The sequence below is a fragment of the Neolamprologus multifasciatus genome, chromosome 1 (assembly GCF_963576455.1).
Source record: "Neolamprologus multifasciatus chromosome 1, fNeoMul1.2, whole genome shotgun sequence".
Classification (NCBI taxonomy): Eukaryota; Metazoa; Chordata; class Actinopteri; order Cichliformes; family Cichlidae; genus Neolamprologus; species Neolamprologus multifasciatus.
In genome coordinates this window covers 18,882,932-18,907,311 of record NC_140439.1, presented here as the reverse complement: position 1 = coordinate 18,907,311, position 24,380 = coordinate 18,882,932, and the positions used below count along the sequence as shown (strand labels likewise).

The following is a 24,380-nucleotide window of genomic DNA, read 5'->3' as shown; positions in this document are numbered from 1 at the left end:
CAAGCTCCAAACGTGCAATAAAACAGAGCGCAGTCCTTTGCTGAGCTTTCACATATAAAGGATATGACTATTTCCTGACACCAACGTGAGACCAGTCAGAGCCAATGGTTTTCCACTGGATGTGTTAACAGTGAGGAAAAACTCATGTAACACTTGGCCTGGCAGTCACCTCGTGGCACACACGCACGCACGCACGCACACACAGAGATAACAAGCCAGAACAAACTAAAAAGACAAAATCCCTCAAAAATCAAGAGTAAAAATCATAACAATGGCACATATGCACAGCTTACAAGGAATCTACTTCCCACCTCACACATGACATCATCAATATTGAAAGGGAACGTGAAGAACTAACACAGTCACACATGCCAGAGACAAGCTGGTGTCAAATAACAAATAGCTTGCACCACACTTTAAGCTATTCTAACACTTTAAACAGCGTATTTTGGACTGCAGCCAACCATAGTGTGCAAGTACAAGTGTCTGCTGCTGAACAACAATACCAAATATTTGAGTCCAACAGCAAATTATCAAGAAAATAAAGAAGAAAATCTTCTATCACAGAGTTAAAGGCATGATAGAAAACAGGTTAAAGCTTATTCATAGGGGGCTGATTTGTGTGTGTGTGTGTATGTGTGTGTGCGTGTGTGTGCGTGTGTGTGTGTGTGTGTGTGCGCATATCTATGTTGGGACAGAAAGACTAACATTTTTAAAGCAGAATTCTTTTATTCATTAAAAACTCCAGGAGCCAAGTGAATGACTTACTGTTGGCACAAATTTCCCAAAGACTCATTCTGAATTATTGTAATGATTTTTAAACAGAAGATCATCTTTCATACCCCAAGTGCCCCAAGCTCTTCCCCGCTGTGTCATTACCATATTCTCCATGCAGGAAACAACGTTTCCTCACTTACCTACTGCGGTCTAATTAGTTTTGACTGATTGCAAACAACTGAGGAGAGAAATCACGTCAAAGTACAGATTACAAATAGGGGCCAATGACATGGCATCTACAGCCATTTGTGTGAAGCTTCTGACATTTTTGTATACTGTATGCAACGCACCTCAAAGATAATAAAAAGAACAGAATTGAGATGCTTCTGAGATGTAAAACAATAAAGATTACATTCGGCAGCCTCAACATTAGTCCGCTTAGAGCCACCAACAGCAATGCAAAGATACACTGTTTAAAATTAATGCTTTCCTTACATGATGTTACATCATAGCTTTTCCAAGACTTGCATCAGATCTTCTTAACAGAGAACTCAGTTAATGTGAGAAGCGTTTTAACCTGAAGTACAGAACAATGTGATGGCATTATGGTTGCCGACACTGTAATAACCAGTAAAGAAAAAATAAACTTCAATCATTTTTGGCCAAAAAGTACTGCATCTCAACTTCAATGGGCATGTACAAATTTATGATGGTGAGAGTGACATGTTTAAAGGTGACCTACCTGTTTTTGCTTATACCCCTTATATTAAAAAATAGTGAATCCTGGTATTAAAGATGACCAGAATTTCAGATAATGAGGTCAGTGTGTGTTCAAGCATTCCTGATGATCCAAATGTCTTTGATTGCTTTAAACACTTGATTTAGATAAATATTGGCTGATATATTCGAATATCAGATTTCTATGTGACCAAACATTGGTATTGGTCGGTATATCAATCAGGTCCTTGAAGGAATAACTAATGAGAAGTCAGGTGACCTCTGTGCTATATATGTAACCTAGTAGTTTGTGCTTAGTTGAACCTAATTTACCAACAGGAACTAATGTGACCTGACAATGTCCTAACTCCCCCTGCATTGTTCATTAAATAGGTTATGAGCAGATCCTTGTGCTGATTGTCCCTTTGTGTGCCGCAATACACACAATCTAGAGAAAAGTAGGTAAGACTGAAGCATCTGTCAGAGACTAAAGCAAGAAAACATACAGGTAGAACAAGCGGGGGGAAAAAAGGAAAGTCAAACTGGAGCACAACTTACAGTAGTTCACTCCAAGCTTGGACTGCTGCCAGCAGTTTTACAGGATGTTTCTGTCTTATCAAGGGGACTCTGCTGTTTTATGTGAAGTTTTCATACTGTTTACCACCACTGTCATTGGAGCAGTTCCCCAGGAGATTTGTAGTGGTATGTGGATGAGAGAAGCAATATTTCACATGGTGTGGTGTCGAAGTAGGAATGTCGCTAAGTTCCATCTCTTCCTGCTTCTTCTGCTATGATGGAAATGGAGGTAGACTAGATGTTTTTTAGATCTTTTTAGACAGTGAGTGTACATGCGACTCAATGACTCGATCCTGGTAGAATAATCTAGACAAACTTTGAGGCTTCAGGCCAGTAAAGCAGAGTCCGATCAACCTTTCTGTGGAACCTTCATGAAGCTCCTTTTCCTGATCTGCCTGTCCTCAATCCTCAATATTTCCAGGGAATAAGTGAGTCAATTATTAATGGAAGAAACTTCCACTTCCATTCCACTTCCACTTCCTATTAAAGTATTATTACAAGCAGAATGAACCCCTAAGGTCAACATACTAATGAACAAAAAAACAGCAACAACATTTAAGCATGCTGTGAAATGGAGAAATAAAATTTAGCTATCAGCAAGCAACGACCAAGGATAAAAAAGCATGTGGTAGAAGTAGAAAAGGCCTGAAAGAGCACTCACTCCTGTTTTACAAGTGGATGAGTTTACAGGTGGCTTGTGTTACATACTGTTTGAAAGTCTAAGAGATGCAGCTTTTACCAGATATGAAGTGTCCAATGATGTTTCACTAAAATATTAAATTGTATCATCTTGCAGTCTTTTATTACTTCTAAATTGATGCACTGCTCATATGTTGCCTATTTGGAAACATAGTATAAAAGACAGAGTCTGTATAATTCTAAGGAAACTTGAAAGTAAATATTTGGTACACTGCCTAAACTGGCTCAGGCAAACTTTTGTCTTCTTTGGATGTTGAGTGCCTCATTCAACATGATTCACACTTCTTCAATAACGTTAAGGTCCACACTCTGGGGAGGCCAGTCTGTGACTGATAGTGTTCCATTGTGTGTTTGCCTATCTGCATACGCACTGGCAGTGTGTTTAAAATCATTGTCATGCTGAGAAACAAATATTTTGCCAATCAGATGCTTTCCAGACAGCACTGCATGTTGAGTCAAAATCTGATAATTCCCAACACCAAATGCAACCCCAAACTATGACAGAGCCTCCGCTTATGCCTCTTTTCAGACCTCATCCATACATACTGATAACGATTTGAAGGATTGGTGGAGTCATCTTTTCATCAGACCTGTTGCTACTGATTTTCAGAACAGTTCTTGTGTAATTTGGCATACATCAGCCTTTTCTCCCTATTTCCCTTCCTTAAGAATGGCTTCTTGATAGCTAGCCTTCCACTGAGACCATTACCGATGGTGCTTCAGTGAACAGTAGATGGATCAGCGGAAGAGCCATATATATCTGATCTTTGCTCAGTTTTTTTGTTCTGCTCCTTAAGGACTTCTAATGGCTTCGGGAACTGCCCATCTGTTGTAGATAGTTTTGTAGGCCTGTCACTTTTTCTTCTGTCCTCTATTCGTCCAGTTTTCTCCGATTTTTGTAAGGACACACTCCACACTGTGCAGAAATATGACAAGTTTTTAGCTAATTTATCTTTAAGCACCTTGTTGGTGCAAAAAAACAACGTTATGCCTTCAAACTGTTGGACATTTTTCATAAATTTAACAAACACACAGAAAACAAAGTGCAACAGCCTGAGAAAGACACAGTTTAAAGTTGTCATAACACTGATTCATCCATTGAGTTAGTCATTCACAGGTCAGTGTTAAGTGACTAACCAACAAAACTAAAAACATTCCTCTGAAAAATGACAGGTAGAATGAGAGTCTGGCTCCTTGGAAGTAAAATATAATTGAAATTACTTTTGTACAACACTGTATCTTTACTATTATTTTCTACCTTTTACTGATTTTAGCTGTGGTGCTGCATCCACTTTGCTTTGAGTGCAATGTTTCCCTCAGCTCAGTTCAACACTTCACACAGACAGTGACTGGCATATGTATGAATTGTGTCAGTGTCTTTTATAGTAATAAAAATAATTACACTTAGTGTATATACTATGACTTTGACTTTTCTTAACTTGTGTTTTCCCTTGCGTGGCATCTTTGGAATGTTGTTGTAGAGCAGACATAAAACAGGTGTTATTCTTACTTTTATGAGCTTAAAGAGATCAGAAGTGGCATTTTGTTACTGTTGAAAATATGCAAGTGAGGCATCCATAGCGTTAAAGCCCCTTTGATGGTATACAAATCCGTGTCTCAGCAGGACTGAACAAGGGATGATGGAAAGTGAATGACAGTGGAGGATGCATATGAATCACTTTAATCAGTTTTATATTGCTTTAACAGATGCTTGTGCCCCGCCATGGTGCTGTTATAGTGGAATATTTGGTATGCACGATCGTCTTACACCAGACAGCTTAAATACAACCAGACACCTGCTGCCTTGAATTGTGTAGCTTTAATGCCTTGCTTGATTTACACAATGACATAAAAGGAAATAAATCCGATTATCGTGCCATGACAATATAGTAATGTTGCCGCCTAGTAAATCCCTCCTTTCAATCAACAGTTCTCAACAATTCAGTGAGCACACAGTCAGGAGTTTGCTTTTATGGTGTCAACGGCATTGAGAGAAACAGCCCAGGTGGGCTGGAATAACTCGCTGTTATAATACAGCCAGCATTAGCATAACAGATTGATGAGTCAGATTCATGGCTCCTGACGTGATATGAATATGATCAAAGCGAGATGTGAGTGTTGTGTCATTGCCATAGATTCCATTATGGAGTTATTATGGAGTACATTCAGTTTATTCAAATATGACAGTGCCCATCCTTTTGTGTTCTGACAATGACTGCTGGTTATGTTGCTAATAAACAACAAACTGAAAATCAACCAATTTTAATCTTCTTGTTAGTGGAGAATAGACACTCGCACTCCCCTGCTGTGGCACGTTTCAAGGAGAGTAACACTAAATACTCCCATCTCAGGTTTGTAAACTAACTTATATATTTAAGCAGGCATCATATACATCATTCACTTAAAAAAAAGTTAGGCCAGCTCACCTGTCTTGTAGTGTGTAATCTATGTTTTCAGGGGAAATCTGTCCAGTCACAGGATGCCGAAATGATGTAGCCCTCAGGTTGTGGCTGCAGGACAGAGGGAGAGACAACACCAAGAGAAATAAGAAAAGGAGTATCAAGTCATTAATCATATTCCTTCTGGATCAACTCCCTGCACACCTGTGTTTCTATACTCCTAGCTGTCTGTTGGATGAGGGTAAAAATATCACATAAAGTTCATAAGCTTACAGTGATGATTCAGCCAACAGCAAAAAAAGAATCTTCGGTAGCCCTGCAGCCAGCCAAGGCTCATATAGCTTTACACAGAGTGTAGGGCTCAGCATTCTCCATAAGCCAGCCCACCAAGCTTTATTGATTTCAATTAGATGGGCCATTCATTGCTTTAACTAGAGCATAAACACATGTTACTGTCACATGAAAGAATAGCAAACAGCAGCTACTGGTGACGAGAGGGCTGAATAGCATGACACGACAAGTTTCTATTTGTTGTCTGTTGTATAATTACACGTGACTAAACAATGATGGTAATAATCACTTTTTACACCAAAATAAAAATATTTTTCAAATCCTCCTTGAATACAAACTCAACAAACTGTGTCAAACTAAGCCTAAACAAATATAATGCCACACTGCAGGCCCTGAAACCTGTTTCCAGCAGGTTTACTCAATGGATGATTTCATTCTTACAAGCTTTAAAGTCTGATTGCCCATCCTTATAAACTAATAATTGGGGTATTTTTAGTTTCACTCTTTCACTGGATTTATCTAAAGTACCTCACATTTGTTGCCTATCCAGGACAGGTTGTCACTGCTCATTATCATTATCACTCTTTTCCGTTGAACTTTTTCCTTATTTTTTTTTAACAATTTTATGTTGGAATATTACAAAAAAAATGTTGGTGAGCAATTTGCATTGCATTTGATATAGTACTATCATAGATGCAATTTCAGGTTTGAAGTCTCGACTCGGGCAACTTAAAGAAATGGTTTCATTCAAGCAAAAGACAAAAAGGCTGGGATTGATGGGTTAAACAAACAAATAATCCTTTTAAGTTGATACTTTTTACTAGTGATTTATTAAATTCTTCTTTCACTGTCTCTCTTTTGTTTCCTTTAATCGTCACCGTCATCGTTTACAGCATATTTCACCACTGAAGCTGAAAAATACTGTGCACTCACAGGGTAAATACTGCTATGCAGAAGCTAAACACTTTCATAAGCAGTCGCACAGGCACGGATAAACACATTGCTGAGATAAAAAAATGTTTACACTATGTTCACTTAAAGTGTGCCAGGAGTAAATAAATGATTATAGTGCAGTGGGAGGTGGGGTGGGGGTGAATGCTCTGAAGGAAAGCTGCTAAGTTTCAGTACCATACAGACGCAGAATGATAGAAACAGAAAGTGGTTCTTCACTGCATCACCATGCAGCAAAGGGAGGAGGAAACAAACAGAGCAGGCTGGAAAGATTTATGAGTCGACATTTCAGCAAAGTTCACAGGAAAAATAATCCAATTCTGCAGATGTAAAAACATGACTTCAAGTATAAACGGTATATAAAATACATGTTTACGATCACGTGTATCCTGCATTGAATTCAGCATTTAAATATCCATAGATAAACAAAAACTTGCACACCCATGCATTCGCACACGCAGAGATTTGACCACTCATAATTTGCTGAGCTGAACTGGGCACATACAGGCAGCAGCACTGCACCAGGCTCCCCTGTTAATTAGGAATCTGCATTCTTTGAGGCTTTTGTTTTAGCCGCATTACTTCTGAACTATTTGTCACGGAATTTGAAGCATGCCCAGCTAATGTACCAACAATGCAGCACACTGGGCCCATTTGTTTGGAGAAAATTAGCTTCCTTGAAAGCTTGTGACGATGCTTTTTTTTTTTTTTTAAAGGACGGGGGAATAAACGTCCTGTACGTGAGCTACCGAACAGCCATCTAAATTATGTAGTGGGGAAGCACCGAAGGTTTCATTTAGTTGCACGATTTATTTAAAACAGTTTTGTAACTCAACACAAAGAGCAAAACAAAACTTTAAAAAGATGACAGTGTTTTCAGTCATCCTGCAGTTGTTTCTGTCTCCTATGAAGTCAAATGTTGCAATACAGCAATGAGGGACGCATCATCTGATAACTATGCAGTATATATTATCCTGACAGGAGTTCAAGGCTTGCATATTTCAGCATTCAAAACCATCGGGTCAAGAGTTTTACCAGATAAAGCAAAGAATGATTGATGTTTCTCCTTGCAGTGAACTTCAAGAAGGCATGTCTCATTGCGTCAGTTTAAGCTGAGCCACAAAAAAGGGGGCTGTAAGTAAAAATACTGGTTTAGTTTGCCCAAATGCAAACACCCTTACACCATCAAATGGAGCTTTTTATATGAACTGAGTTTGATATACAGTTGCCAAACTCTGAACACCAAATGACAGTCTGTTTTTTTCATGTGAACCAAAAACCTTCCCTGAGAAATTTGTGCAGAAACAGCAGCACTGCAACTCAGTTCCTACGAGCATGCTCTGTCTCTCTTTGCTGCAACAACTGGATTTAGCCCTGGCACGCTATGCAATATTTTGCAGCAAAACAAGACGCTCAGCCTAATCCCTGTCCAATACATGGGTTAGGTCCAGACAGAAGGGTACCAAGGGCAAGGCGCTGTGGACGGAGCACCTAAGACTCTCTCACACCAACAGAAACACCTTGAGGTTTCTAACTACTCCTGTTTTTCTGTAAGAAATTAATCACACTATGAGAATACAATGAAAACTCCTTGTACAATCTTTATAGAACTTTTTCAAGAACAACAAACTCCAGTGGGAAAAAGAAAACTGTGCTCACTATGAGAACATATCTCTCTACCACTATATACTGCTATATAATACACATAATGGCAACAGTCTGACCTGTTTTGAGATCATGCATCATCATGAAGCCACTGGACTCGCCGTGGTGCCAGGTTATCCTCTCAGCACTGTGTCAGGTGGAAGATGCAGAGGGTCTCTCATAGAGGCTGACATCCACAAAGAGCAGAGTAAAGTGGAGCCAGCAGGATATAGGCTGAAGGGGGAGCTCTCCATCTCCACTTTGTCCTGCTTAAGCGTGCTATCTGAGTTTCACCCCACACTTACTGAGAGGATGGTAGAGAGCTATCTCCCTCCCATCAGGGGAATGCCTCAGTTACTTATGAGATCTTCCTCCCTTTCCATTTTCTCTTCGCTTCTCACTCTGTTTCTCTTTCCCTATTTCCTGGAATTGAGCTTTCCGCTTCCATAAATCTCTTTCAGGGAAATATATGCAGCAGCCCTATACCTATGGCTGCTATTAAACTGAGAATAATTTATCTTTGACATCAATTCAGTCTTTTTGTTTTGTTTTGGACATGGCAGAGTTTTTGCCAGTTTCATGATGTTATGCTGCTACTGCAGCCTAATCATTTCTTAAATGCGTTATTCATTTATTTTAGTAAATGATTGTCAGGTTCATACATTACTGATATGCCCTAAGTAACAACACTGCAAGTAGAGACACCAAAATAACTTGACAGCAATTTTCTCACAGATCACAAGCTTTGATTGGCCAGGTTATTCCTGTTCTTTCATACTAATGGTTTCTTCCATTTCCAAGTTCAAGAACTGGAAAGGAAAATGTAAATAAAAACAGAATCCAACAATATACAAGTCTCATCAACCCATATTTAATTCAAAACACAAGTTAAAAAACCCCAAATGTTTAAACTGCACCATGTCTTCTAAAGCCTGAATATACCTTTTAGCATTGATGGTGGCTTTCCAGATGTGCATGCTGCCAATCTCAGAGGCACCAGTGAACCCCTTTACCATCAGAGTTGCAGGCTTTTAAACTGAGCACTGATACCAAACCTGATGGTTCCTTCTCTTTAGTGCAGAGGAAACAGTGTTAGTTGAAAAATGTTCCTCCAGCTTTTACAGCCTTCTTTACATGTGTGGTTGCTTATAATAACATTTCTCAGTTCGAACATATGAGATGTTTCCTGTTCTATTGTGAATAAAATCTTGGTTTATGAGATTTACACATGATTGCATTATTGTTTTATTTACACTTTTTCAGAACCGTTGTTTACACATTTAAAGTTCATATAATAAACTGTAGGCAGTGAAGTCAGCTAAACATGCTCACAGCCACCACAGCAACAACATCAGTTTTGGAAAACATCTGTTGTGCAGTCAGTGAACTGCTTTAAGCTGGGACTGTTAAAATAACTATGATGACATTGACAAAAAACACAAGAAAAACTGTGTTTAAACTGGGGTTAAACCTCAGTGTCTCCTTTTGATGCTGGTTTAAAAGCAGTATTGATCTATGCTAAGAGGGAATTAAAAAGTAATCCAGTAACCCAAGGGAGCCGGTGGTACCAACATACTGTAGGCCTATGAAAAATATTAAATCCAACAGACAACCAAGGATTGTTGAAGTAAGTAAAAATGTCATGTTTCGGCTGTGTGCAGGCAGGAGAAGAACCCAAATGCAAAACTCACCACGCAGGAATTAAACTCAAAAAGCTGCTTTATTGCAGAATGGCACAAAAAATATAACTAAACTAAACTGGGACATGGATAAACTGACACACAGGGAAACACAGCCATGAGGGAGACTACGACACTGACAAAGAGAAACACAGGGCTTAAATATACTGAGGGATAACGAGGGAATGAGACACAGAAGGAGAGCACAACTGGGAGTAATCAGGCTGGACGAGACAAGGGAAGCAAAACTAGAAACACTGACATGAGAGATGGACCTTCAAAGTAAAACAGGAAACACACTGACTGAATTCTAGACATGTAAACTTAACAGCAACTGGAGAGACAAAACATAGTAACCTGAAACATGGTACAGAAAGCCACAGTAGACACAACATGGAACACAGGGAAGCCATATTACAAAACCTAAGAAATAAACCTATGATAACTATAACTGAAACCTAGGGAAAAAACAAACACAGTACAACAAAGGACTCAAAACATAAACCATAATATAAAAAAAACACAAGAACTCAAAAAGCTGGGTCAGAAAGACCCAGAACCGTGACAAAAAAAGACTTCAGTTTGCTTTTTCCTGTACAGTTTTACATTTTTAAACACAAACAGAAACTGACAAAACTGCAATGTGATACATTAAACAATAAATATTCAAATACCAAGTGGCATTAAAAAAAAACTGTACCAAACTATAAGTTAGAATTGGGTGACTGGTGAAGATGTTTGGTTTTTGGTTTGGGGTGGGTTTTTTGCCCAGTTGACAGATAGACTTCCTAATCCCATACTTTTAGATACTTTTAGATACTATACTGTATCTATACAATATACTGAAAATGTGATGGTATTTATTCATTTATTTGTTTTTAGTATGATAGGTACCACGGCTTCAGTTCTTCCAGAACCGATGGGGGCAACAGCCTCAGGAAAAAGTACACAATGAAGACTAGTGCAGCTGCCACAACTTGTTGATAAAAACATAAAAAGTACTTTGGGTATGAAGGTTTGATGGTGATGCACAGATATAGTGATGACCAACACTGAAGGTGTGAGCACTCAGAGTTGTATTCTCCTGAACAATAGGCGATGCTGCTTAGACAAAATTGATGAGACATTATTTTTGATGTGTGGTGCCACTTGAAAGGGCGAGAACAGAAAGTATAAAGGGCCTGGAAGACACTGGAAGTCTTGTGATTGTTAAGGCGTCCACTGAGTCAAGAAGATGCACTGACAGCAACAGCAGCTGCACAGAAATCTGTCTCTTGAACCAGTGTGCTTACATAAATCATCTGCCTGCATTTGACCTCTGAGAGAAATAAAAACTACAAATCAATGTTGTGAAATGAATCACAAGATAACAGCAATCATTTAATTGAGCTGGGCTGCTGATTTAATTTCCAGACCAGTGCAATTAGCTGTAATGAATGTACAGTATCATTAGTATCAGTAAGTTGTTAGTGTGCAGATGATAGGCTTCAAAAGAATGAGATAAAAGCAAATCAAAGATGTGCTGGAGATATGCACACATGACAAGCCAAATGAGGTGCCACAAGCTGTTAACGAAGTCTGTAATCATACTCATGTCTATGCGTGTAATACCCCACCCATGCAACGAGAGCGTGTTACAGAGTGTGACGGGACATTACATCATAAGGGAGATATCATGGACCTCCAGAAAACACCCCATAGCATAGGAGGCAAAAATAATTAAGCCTTAATAATAGTGGTTTGTGCACAGGGAGCCATTAAGGAGATAAGCATTCAGCAGCAGGATTTCTGAATGTTGACTGAGCGTTATCAGTTTCATAGAAGAGGACTGCAGCAGCCTCGCTCAGCATCATTTCCCTGACATTTGTGGAAGAATTATCTGGGCAGTCTCTCCCAAAAAGCTATCGGGAGATTCAACTGCAGTTCAGTATGGAAATGAGGGATACGAGCTTCACACTGAATAACTGGATTTTCCCCATCACTGCACTCATTCATCATCAACTACATTGTTTTTAACAGCAGCAACACCAAGCTGAATTGGTAGCATGACACAATGATTGCAGCTGAAGGACAGCTGTGTCTCTAAGATGGAATAAATGAAATAGGAAAATCTTGGTCCAAGCTTTACTTAATGGAGCACAGTCATCCAGAAAAGAAAAAAAAAACACTATTCAAGTAGCACTGGACAAAGACAGGCTCAAACAGGCCCAATGTGGCTCACAAACAGGTGCACAGACTTGCCAGTGTCTGAACATCAGTCAAACAAAAGGGTTGGCAGTAATTGAAAGAAGTGTTGTCTTATTAACATTCAAAGCATGTGCAGTTCTGACGCAGCACATTTCATTGGAGTCGCAATTGTCCTTTGGTCATGCTGTTGCAAAACAAGTCTGGCAACAGCTAATTGTTTTACAGTGAATGTAAGAGAGACTTGAGTTGGACCAATAATAACAAATGCATGGAAACCTGATTTATAAAATTGACAAAAGTAGATGTGGCTGTTGAGATTCTGATCTCTTATATTTACTATTAAAAAAAACATTAACTCCTGTTATTTATTTGTTGAAGATTGTTATGAACTCCAAATATGCCAGCAACTGGCAGGGCCGATAAGGCTTTGGGCACTGCCTCCTCTTTTCCACTGGCATTAGTTTTAGCTGGCTGATAAATATTTATAAAGGGTGATAAGTAGTAAATCATCAAAGCCAATGTGTTAGTATAATGCCTCAAAACATGACAATAAAATATCTTTTAAAAGCTTATTCCAGGGATCAATAATAGAGCTATGCTGTGACAAAGAAAAAGTTGGGAAGTCTTCTGAAGTGAGCATTACTCAGAAAAAAAAAATCAATGTCAGGTCCCTGCAGCTTTTTGGGTCAATATTTAATACCACAGATTTATCCACACCTTATTTGACGAATATTGATGGCCAAGACCAATGACAAATCACATTTATTTGACGTCTTCAATTTTTGCTAATAAGAATTGTCACATTTCTTCGAGTAATAGAAAGTAATGTTATATGTCTTGTAACCTTACCGGGATGAAGTCTACTTCACAACATCCTTGTGAAGTGTGAAGTGCATACATAAAGGAGAACATATTGTGCTCGTTTCCAGCTCCATATTCTTATTAGAGATGGCACGATACCACTTTTTTATGTCCCATACCGATACCGATATCATAAATTTCGATATCTGCCGATACCGATATGAATCCGATATAGTGTGTTTTTTAATCAGTAAAACTGTTTTTTTAATATCTTGCTGCTTTTTGTATAAGTTCATACTCAAGTTAAAAAACAACAACAACACTAAAGCTATTCTGTTATACCTGTATGTAAAAAAAACACACTGCACCCAAAATATTTCATAGATCAGCAACACTGATCAATCTAATAAAGTTAAACCTACCCCCATCCTCCCTATTCTGGTATTTTAAAGAGTACTTAGCAGAAATATTAAGCAACCTAACTAATAGGGTTGCAAACTCCCAGCAAAAGAAAATAGGGAACCACCCTCTTCCTCATGATGCTTAATCAATGTAATCAACTTTAATTTGATGCAGGGTGAAAAATATTCACAGAAATAAATTATTTTTCAAGAATAATTAAATAGATTCAACATCTTTCTTCAACAGAATTGCAGACTGCACAGATGGTACCTTCCCAAAGGAAAAAGTACTACTACTAAAAAGTACTAGGGTATATTAGACTTAACAGTTACTATATACAGTAATGGACTTCTATACATTTTACATCAGATTAAAACTTTGGGTGTAAGATTCAGATAATTATTAAATAATTAAAAGCTAGATATTTTAAATGAGAATAAGAAAGAAAAGTATGTCTTTGTGCCCCCTTTTGCCTGTTCATGCCCTATCGGCCCCCCTGGCTAAACTTTGCTAGATCCGCCCCTGCACAGTTACCAGCCGTCAGTGTCTCTTAAATGCAAAGAGACACTGACGGTGTCTCTTAAATGCGTGTCTCTTAAATGACACGGTGTCTCTTAAATGCAAAAGCTGAATCATGCTCCATGAACTGGAGCATGCTAACCAATGTCAACTAACACAGCAGGATGAATGTTGCCCCTTTTAGACATGTACTCATTTCTATTAATCTGAGGGCATATGAACCTTTCTGATTGAATCTAGTAACATTTACATTTTTTTAAATGGCACGAGTCTGCCACTTTCCATCTCGCTTGCTCACACGGTCTCATACTTTCCAACTAATCTCATGCCAAATTTGAGGAAGTATCAAACTTGCCCTATGATGGGGCAAGAGTTAATGAAATGATGAATGTTCCCTCTTCTCTTTTAATAATAATAATAATTATTATTATTATTATAAAGTAAATCTGTACAAAATACAAAGACTTTGTTTTTTTCCACATTTCCAGAGCAAAAGAGCGTCACAGCGAAGTGTGTGAAGTTGCAACTTAATTACTGATTATAATAAATGATTTGCCACATTGAAACAGACCTGATCAGGAGCTAACCACAAATGACACTGTGTTCTTCACTTTACAATCATACAGTCTGATCATTTGTTTGATCTGTATGATGGATTTAAATGTCAGAGTTGTGTGAAAGTCTGAATGAAGCCATGAGAACATTAACATCAAAGTGAACTATTTCTGCATGACAGGATGCCCTTATTGTAAGAGATGAAGCCAGCAATATTATGTACCCCATGCCTAAAAAAGGCTTATGTGCCAACACAGACTTAACTCCTTCCTTACTGACACAGACACAGACAGGTACTGTATTCTAGGTCATTCTGAAGTGGAGTGCTTCAGTTCAGTTCAATTACATTTTTATGTACAAGAGCAGTAGCCTCAATGCACAACAATATTAAAAAGAAACCAAAATTATCCCATAATCCCCATTGAGCAAGCACTTGGCAACAGTGGAAAGGAAAAACGTGTTTTTAACAGGAAGAAACTGCTGGCATAACCAGGCTCAGGGAGGGGCAGCCAGCTGCCATGACCAGTTGAGAGTGAGAGCAAAGAGAGACACGACAAGAGGTAAACTATAAGAGAGAGCCCAAGTTTAATAATTGCTAATGATTAAATATAGTAGTGGTGTATAAATACACAGGGAGTGAAAAAGAAATGCTCAGTGTGTAATTCCCCCCCCCCCCCCCCCCCCAACGAAAGCCTAAGTCTAATACAACAAGACTATAAGCTTTACCAAAAAGTAAAGTTTTAAGCATAATCTTAAAAGTAGAGTGAGTCTGTGTCCTAAATCCAAACTGGGAGCTCACTTGCATATAAAACAAAATCAAGCAAAAACAGTCAAAATAATTAAAACAAATCTTAAGCATGAAATATAAAATGACAAAACGGATCGATTTCTTTCTTTGATAACCTGATTTCCCCTGTGGCTAAGGAACACTGAACTAGAGCATATGCTTCTGTTTTACATACTGAGACTCAGGCTCAGCAGCTAAATACAGAGCCCAACCCGCATCACAAAGCCAAACACAGCTAAACGCTTAGCTGTGCAATGTAGGACAGAAGGGGATGTGAAGTGTGCAGGAAAGCTAAAGCTGAAAATCTTTGGGCAGAAGATAAACACAGGGCCGTTAGCTGTGCTGACTCCAAAGCTAAACATACCACCAAGATCCAACAGTCAGATCAATTTTACCAAAAGTCACCAATTTTGACACTTTCATAGTGCGACAATGGTTGTAGTAACTCATTAAACTTTTATTGCACCTTCTTACGTTATGACTCATTTGAATTTGTCTGACTCACCCTTGAATCTCCCCCTTCCCACCCATGTGTAGGAGGCTTAACTAGCAAAGTGATCATGGCACTGTCAGCAGAATAAAATATATTAAAGAGCATGAGCCTGTGAAATATAACAATGAATCAGAAGAGATAAAAAGATGTTAGCTCCCCCATTCCTTCTGCTCTCTTCCTTCTATTGTCCCTACCCATAGCCTCCCATCTGGGTAACTTATGAACTAAAACAAGGCAGTACATAAAAGCAGCAATGCGTCATTCTGGAAGCAGAACAAATAGACAGAAGACAAAATACTTCACAGGTCAGCGATATCCTGTAACACCCTCCCCCCCATCTAATTCCTGTAAAAACACACAACACAACTGAATTGATTAGTAACTCAGGCCCATAATGCAATGAGCTTGTCTCTTAACTCAAAGATGAAAAATGGAACAAACATAGATTTTTAGGTTTTACTGAGCTCTTAATCTTGCCATCAGATGATGTATAAAGGTGAATATAAAGACAAAAATAAAGTCGACTGAAGCAAAGTTATATGTGATAAAGTTTAAGAAACAGAGACTTGGAGGAGAAAATACAAAGTTGTGAAACGTTAGAGTAACTGAAGAAATTTTTTCCCTCTTTGTACCTTACATTCGTCTTTGATGGCAGGAGTGGTGATAAATAAATTGTGCAACTTATCCTTGAGGAGAGAGATTAAGGGGGAAAGTCTGGCTGGAACAACCTATAAAAGATTTTTAAAAGTAAAGGTCTGTCAATAAGCAACAGTCTTCATCTGCAGTTTATGTATCTGGCACATAGCAACATGTAAGCTAAATTAAACCCCAGAATCCAGCACAACATAGTAAGGTGGTTGTTTCAACTATAATTTTTCAAGCAAACCTAATGATAAAGGATAGCTGTGGCATCCTTTGTAAAATTATGTCTATGCAATCACATGACAGCCATTCACGATCTGTGTTTATAGTGGGGCAATGTTTTTGAGCAGTGACATGCATATAAATTAATTTACAAAAAAGACTATTCCCAACAACCCGTCAGATTAAACATTTTCAATAATCAGTGCCAAAGCAAAATTATGAAAGAAGAGGAGATGAGAGAATTCTGTGGAAATCGTCTGTATATCTTTCTTGCACTCAACTGCATTCGTCATTGATATTCATAATAAGTGTCAGAGCTGTCACAGCATCTTCCCTGTAAGCATAAAACTAATTTTGCAGTGGTGCATCATGCACAGCCTCTTAACACTCTTCCCATGTGTACACAGATGTGTTGTATGGGTGGGTGGGGGGTGGGGGGGGGGGGGAGAATGGATGCAGCATTATATCTAGTATATAATTTACATGGCAATCGATTCAGCAACACCAAATATTGATATTTCATGAAATAAATTAATATACTTGGGGAATGCTATGAACAAGAGCACTCATCTCATGCACAATCATCTTTACTTACATTAAATCAGCTCGACCAAAAAAACATAAACACTGGACATACTTAGCTTGACAAAGCTACTTCCTAATTCAGAGCGAGCTAATGGCTCAGCCACACGAGGAAAACTAGGACAAAAAATCAGTGGCTGCACGGTGATTGCATTGATTTATTGTTTTATTTTGGTTTTGGTTTTTTTTATATTCTGCAACTGATGATTGCCCAGGACATCCAGCAAAAAGTTGCAGTCTGACTTGGACTGACAACAATCCATCTCAGAGAGATTGTCAAAGATTAGCAAATAATTACTGCCTAATTTATAAATGCAGACAGATTGCCAGCACATTGCCATCAGTGTGAATGAGCCTTTGTCACTGAGCACAGCTTGAGGGGACTCAACTCAGCTGGCTGCAAACTACTTGTATTCTGGTGATATTTAGAATAGGATGGTTGCTGAATGCAAATGTAACAGTTAAATGGAAATTTCTGTTAAATGTGATTTTCTGCTTAAGTAGACAGCAACAAATATGTGATTTTTATGACTTATCGCAGTTGATTGCTGATTTATCAGAAACAGATTGCACGTAATTGCCAACTTGACACCATTAAATTGCAAACTAATAGCAGACTGATAGCAGACTGACTCTGTCTCAAAGTAACAAAAATTGCAGATTTTAGTGACAGTGTTGGTATGTTTGTCAATCTCATTTTGCAGGAAAAAAAACAAAGACAACTTTATCTTATTGGATAATACTGATACTGACTACATTTATATTTGCGGACATAATGAGCAATCGAAAATAGGTGACAAATCGCATTATATGTTATTGCAATACTCAGCGTATCATAAAATGTTAAAAGAATTGCAATAATACCATATTGTGAGTGAAGTATTGTGATAACATCACACCATGGGTTGTCTGATGATTCCCACCTCTAATGTAATTCTTATGCTGCCAGTAAACCTTTACAGAATTTTCAGTAACCCAGCTTGTCTTCACTTCTTCAGGTGACAGTGAGAGATGACTGCTCTTTCTTCAGAATAAGAGAATCAATTGCATACAACAGCCATGAAAAGATTTATAAAAAGACAGAGGAAGAGTTCCTGAAAAAGTGAAAACTGTTGAACAAAAGCACAAACCAAAATGTGGCTCGTTACCACTGTGTGCATCAGAGTTATCTGGACTAGCGTCACCAAGTAAGTAAGAATGTGGCCTAAAAATGCAAATCTTAAAAATATGTGTCTTAAAAATGCAGGCACGGCCTACCTCAGTGCTAGCCCCATGCAGCAGCAGTTATCATTTATGAGGTTTATTCCAAGCATTTTTCTGTTTTCGACCTGTCTGCACCCAGTTTTGAACAGTACCAAATGATGGATGTGCAGAATGAATGTGTCTGACTCGCACAGCGAGAATATCTGTCACGTTTCCCTGAGCACACACAGAGTGACCAACTGCATATGTTCATGCACAGATTATCTCTCTGATCTCTAAACCCCATAATCCCACAACATCAAAAACTGAATCAATAAAAAGCTAACAGATAAACAGACTGTGAGCAAGGCACCATGTATCTGATACAAAAATTCCAGTTCATAATTTGCAAATATTAAAATAAAAAAACACTATATCTGAATCTTTTTCACAAATAACAACAGTTCTTCTATTCAATTTACAGTATGCCAGGCTAGACAATATAAGAATAAACTGCAGTAATTAATAGAGTTGGTGAGCGCCGTATTAAACTGATAGATAAATAATGTGGGCAACTAGGTGGCGATACTGTGGCTAAACTGCACAGACTTGAAACTGACACAGCAGTTTGTTCTGTCTTCTGGGTGAATGTTTTACTTCAGAAGAGCTGGCAGAAAACCTTCTCATTACACAATACACCGGCCCTCCTTTATTCCCCCTGAGCGGGATATGGAACACCTTCCATAACCCTTTATACCCTGTTTCTTGTCTCGCTGCCACTTTGATGCAAGGGGAACAAATCTTCCTTCATTTGAAACTAAATGGTAGAAATGCTATCAGTACACTGAAAAAAAAATTCCAATTGTTATCAGTCCCTGCATATCACCCTCTCTAACTTTTAGCAGGCTTAGAAGGTGCTTCTCTTTTATTGTAACCTGTGATAAACAGAGGACAGTATTGGAGGCTCTCATAGGCCATAAGAGGTGCATATAAAATATCTCATGGAAAATGTCTTAGTAGCCAACAGAGCTTTGTAACATGCGCTATCTAGTAGTATGATGAAAGATCTGAACTGCACATGACACATCCAAAAGACTCAAGCTACCACTGAATAGGGTAATAGCTATCTAATAGCTGACAGAGGAGACCACTTAATAGAGATATAACTACTATATATATATATATATATATATATATATATATATATATATATATATATATATATATTAGGGGTGCAACGATACTCGTATCAATATTGAACCATTCGATACAGTGCTTTCGGTTCGGTACGCATATGTATCAAACAATACAAAATTTTATTTTATCAACTTTTCTTCTGATGATGCTGTCTGTGTTGAGCGCTCAGTGGATCTGCGTTCGACTACTCCGCCTAGGCTGCACTGTCGAGCGCAGATCCACTAAGCGCAGCGCAAGCTAGCAAGACAGAAGCTAAGCTCGTTGCAACATGGCAAATTGAACCTCCCCCACCCTCATTCAGATCTGGCCTTTGGAACTATTTTGGTCTTCATGTGAAGTATGACCCTGAAGGTAAGCGCGTCATGGACTAAAGTAAAACAGTATGTCGGATGTGCCACGCAATGCTCAATTACATGGGTGGGAACTACTGCGTTAGTGCAGTTTGCTCGTTAACGTGTTGACGCCATCCAGCCCCACGCACGGGGCGATCCGCGGTAGCTCGTTAACAGAGATTTGCCGTGTTGTGGCGTTAATGTCATATCAGATTAACGCTGACAGCTATAGTGGGAACACAATGAATATGACTGCACATTTGCGCCGACATCATCCTAGTGCAAAGACAAGCAGAAGCAGACAAAAACAACAAGCACGCATGCTACAAACTTTACCCAAGTCATTTAGACAGCCGTTAGCACACGATTCTCCTCATGGAGACCTGATATGTTTAATATACTGCTGAGAGTATAGCCCAGAAGAAGCGTATAGTATAGCTTTTATTTCTCTGTAATAAACTCTCTTTTCCAAAGATGAGTGATTTCTCGATCAGATAGATTTTTTTTTATTACTTTGTTGTTTCAGCAACATTAAATTTAAAAACTGTACTTTTGAGTTAAAATATATATTTATAATTTTAATAAATGACAAATTAAAAAAGCATGAACATTTCTTTGTATCGAAAAAATATTGAACTGTGACACCAAAGTATCAAACTGAACCAAACCGTGAATTTTGTGTATCGTTGCACCCCTAATATATATATATATATATATATATATATATATATATATATATATATATATATATATATATGTGTGTGTGTGTGTGTGTGTCTGTGTTCTCCTGTGCCTTCAGTTCACCATATGCTCTTTACAATGTAGTGAAACAAAGCAGATGTAGCCGTATCTTATTGTAGCCTTAAGGCTTACATTATCTGAACCAGGGTAATCCCCGTTTTCCACATTTCATGAAACCCATGTCACTTGCCAGTGCTTTTGTCCAAAAGCAGAGAAGCAGATAAACAGCCACTGGATTCTCTAACAATCGGATTCAGCTAACCCTCATGCTGTGAAACATGTCTAAATCCCTTACACAATTGTGTCAGAGACTTTATTATATCATGCAGCCACTAAATACCCTCTACTTAACCCTAACCAGCACACGTGCACACACACACACACACACACACACAGATATATGAAATCATCCCGATGAAATGTATGTATTGTAAATGTCTTCACTTCATTTACATTTAGTGACAGTTTTCAAAAAGTGATTATGTTGGTAAGAATCCAAGGCCTGAGGGCATCCAAGTTTGTATAGCACAGCACTTTCTTTCTTTTTTCTAAACCACACTACGCTTATCTTTACCATTGAATGTGTACAGTGTATCTAAAATAACGAAGACATTTCTGAAATCTCATCAAGGATGGCGAATGCTTTCTTCCGTCACATTCTTTCCTTCGCGGGACTGAGTTGGCTCTTTCTGTGTGAGGGTGTCTGTGTGCTGGGAGCTACCTGTGCCCAGATTGCCTGAGGCTTAGAGAAATCTCTCCTGCAGTTCTCATTACAGAATCTGAGAAGACACACAACCGAGAGTACAGGCAGCCAATGAACACACTCCCACTGGGGAGTTATATTACAGTGATACACGGGGTTAAGACAAAAAGCGGCTACTCCACGACTGCAGTGCTCTGTGGCAATGAACAACACCCAGGCACCACACACAAAGGCCCCTGCAGTCCAGAAACCACACAACATCAACTAGAATTTGTCCAGGCTTCATGTCTGCTGCACACATAGCTATTTTTTTCCTGGTATTCCCTTACTGAGACCAGAGGAGCAGCACAGTGATGACATTAAATCCTTCATCACTAGACTGCATGATTGCACATCAAATGTTTAGAATTATTATTTGTTACCAAAAGTATTTTCTTTAACAAAAAACATGTAATAACGCATTGCATCTCTCTCTGTTGGCTGCCAAAGCATGCATGCTATCACAGTTCAACATGGAAATTAAACTGATGGATTAAATTAATTAGGTGAGGGTCCACTTGGCTGGCAGAGGGTAAATGAAGGCTATTTTTAGCCCTCTGTATCCTGTGTGTGAGGAAAGCTTGCTGTGACTTAGTAGGTTTATTAAGGCAGGGAAGGTAGGCCACATCTGGTGCACAGCTCGAAAACTCTTACCAGCCAGCAGGATGGAGATTTTACTAGAACAGTCTCTTCCCTGGAATCTCTATCCCACTCACAGCAGCCAGTGTTGGGGAGTAACGGAATACATGTACCGCCGTTACGTATTTAAAATACAAAATATGAGTAACTATATTCCGTTACAGTTACCGTTTAAAAAGGTGGTATTTAGAATACAGTTACTTTGTTGAAATAAATGGATTACACAGCGGTACTTTCCTGTTTCATATTGTGGCGGGTCAGGCCAGTTTGGGTTTTGTTTGACAGCTACGTTCTGTTGTTCCAGGCGGCAGCGTTGCGGTTGCCATGGTTACAGGGCGACGCTCTTGCTCTGCGTGTTTCCTGGGTGAAAGAGCGCGTTTTGATGCCGTTAAAATGCCTGCAGCGCACACGACACCGTTAATGCCAACTTAAATAAAATTAGATTAAAAATAATAAAAATAAATAAATAAAAAAAAGAGAGAGCGCCTTTTGTTTTGTTGTTGTGCTAAGCTAATAGGCAGAATGCAGAATGTAGCATCATGGGCAGTGTAGTGCTGCAGGGAGAATGGACTGCCATACTCGTTATGTATCTGTGAGCGCGAGGTGGGAGAAAAAGGAGAGTGGAAAAAGTACGAGTTGTCATCGAGCAAAAACGGGAGCTGGAAGCATGTAAATATAATAATAACCACTGCAGCCAAGAAGAGTGCCTGACGAGCCCAGTTGTAAGTAAGCTATTAAAACTTGACTGTACACCGTGTTCGTGTTTTCCTCCGAAACAATATGTTCCGTTGGAGCAGCCTTTCAACGCCTCTCTCTGTCTCTTGCTAGCAAAGTTGATCCAGACAACAAAGTAAAGCTATTTTTCGGCTACGACCCGACACAGAACCCGTATTAGTCAGAGGTCCCTTTACTACGGTTCGGAGCCGCGGACCTTCAGTAACAGTAATAAATCACAGCAATAGTACATTCACGTAGTTGTAAAATGCATGATAATATGTTAAGTAATCCAAAGTATTCAGAATACATTACTCTCATTGAGTAACGTAACGGAATACATTACAGAATACATTTTAGGGCATGTATTCTGTATTCTGTAATGGAATACATTTTAAAAGTAACTTTCCCAACACTGACAGCGGCTCAACTAAATAACAGTTTGGGGGATTTAAAAAGGTCATGATCTTAATACACTGAGAAGACCCTCCCTTTTCAAATGCTTTAACCTTCTGTTAAGTATCACCATTATAGTCTATTCTTAGAAATAGTAAGTCTCCCTGGAAATGTGCAGTGGGGCGGGGATCTGTCCCCTGTATTCAAAGGTATTCTATCCACTGCACCTATTTTAGGTGTTTCATTTTTCAGCCTGAAGTGCTCCAGCCATTCAATCAAAGACATGACCTCTATGTCAGATAAGCATACAAATGAAGCACTATGGCTTTTGGCTACATTCCACTCTGTGGCCGAGGACTGAAGCAGGAAGGATGAGCTGTGCTGGGTGTGACTGGGGACTGTTTTGGTGAACTAAACATTGAGTCAGATGTTCAACACTAGAAGGTGAGCATTAGCTAATCCATTAAAACCAGACAACCGCACAGGACTGGAAAGAACTCACCAGAGTCTCATTAATGTTATTTCAACATGTGCTATGCTGTTAATGTAGCATACTGCAATTAAAAGACTATTGATTCAAAGATGATCCAAGCTGTCACGCTCTGCTATTTGCTGATCTTAGAAGAAATTTTGCAGTGTGGTGTTTACTGCCTCTGTGGCAGAGAGCACTGCGGGGGATCTGGCCGATGCAGAAGCATATGTAGGAATGATAAACAGGCTAAGTAACCTTATCGCTTCAGCTAACATAAAGACCCTGACAGAATGGCAATAAGCTTCATGTAGTTTGTACAGATCAATAAATGGATGGTTTCCATGTCACATCCCATTTAAAAGTGGAATTAACCACACCAATAAACCAAAGAGCAGCTTCAAAATTGCCGGCTTCAAGCTGCTCTTTGGCTTTTCATACACTGGGCTTCGAGCTGTGTTAATGTAAAGCTATCTGTCTACAGCAGCATGCATACTATATGCTGCTGTATGAATTACATATATGATCCATTTTGAACAATTATACTAATGTAACAATTTAGTCTTTTATTTAAGGCAACAGCGCCCACTGCATGTAGTTTATAAAGTGTAACATATAGGATTTGAGGTGTGTAAGAAACATGTAACATACAGCAGGTGTGCTGTTTGTCTGCATATGTAAAGGGTCCTAACAAACAGCAAGTGCACTAAGAATAAAGATGCACTCCCATGTAAACTAAATTCTTTTACAAGTCTGGCTCACTCTGAACTTAGGACTGCATTAAACCCCTGCAATAGTCTAGCCTATAGAGAGATCTACATTAAAGTATACAAGCCCAAGGGATCACAGTTCTGCTGACATCAACACAGCAATCAGTGACCTGTGATCATGAGGCACTGCAGTGAGCATCTCTCTCTTTCTTTTTCCCTCTCTGTCTTTTCACCCCCGTAAAGACTGATCCACTTTGCACAGGTACACACACCCTCCAAAAGCAATCAGTAGGTTTATAGAGGCATAAAAAGCCAGATGCCTTGTTGGCAGCAAAAAGAGATAGCGGACACTTTTCAGCGTGCATCTGAAATCTGCCTGCCTGCATGTAGACTTT

The 24,380-nt window shown here is 38.9% G+C and overlaps 1 protein-coding gene across 8 annotated transcripts in view; it reads right to left on the bottom strand.

The window, feature by feature from the left end:
- The window catches only part of plekha7b (pleckstrin homology domain containing, family A member 7b), a 78,770-nt gene that overhangs the window by 35,450 nt on the left and 18,940 nt on the right, over positions 1-24,380 (bottom strand). For all 8 annotated transcript variants that reach the window (XM_085157626.1, XM_085157657.1, XM_085157649.1 and 5 more), the window contains exon 4: positions 5,136-5,219. In XM_085157626.1, coding sequence (XP_085013752.1) covers positions 5,136-5,219 — 84 coding nt within the window. The remainder of the gene's footprint in view (positions 1-5,135; positions 5,220-24,380) is intronic.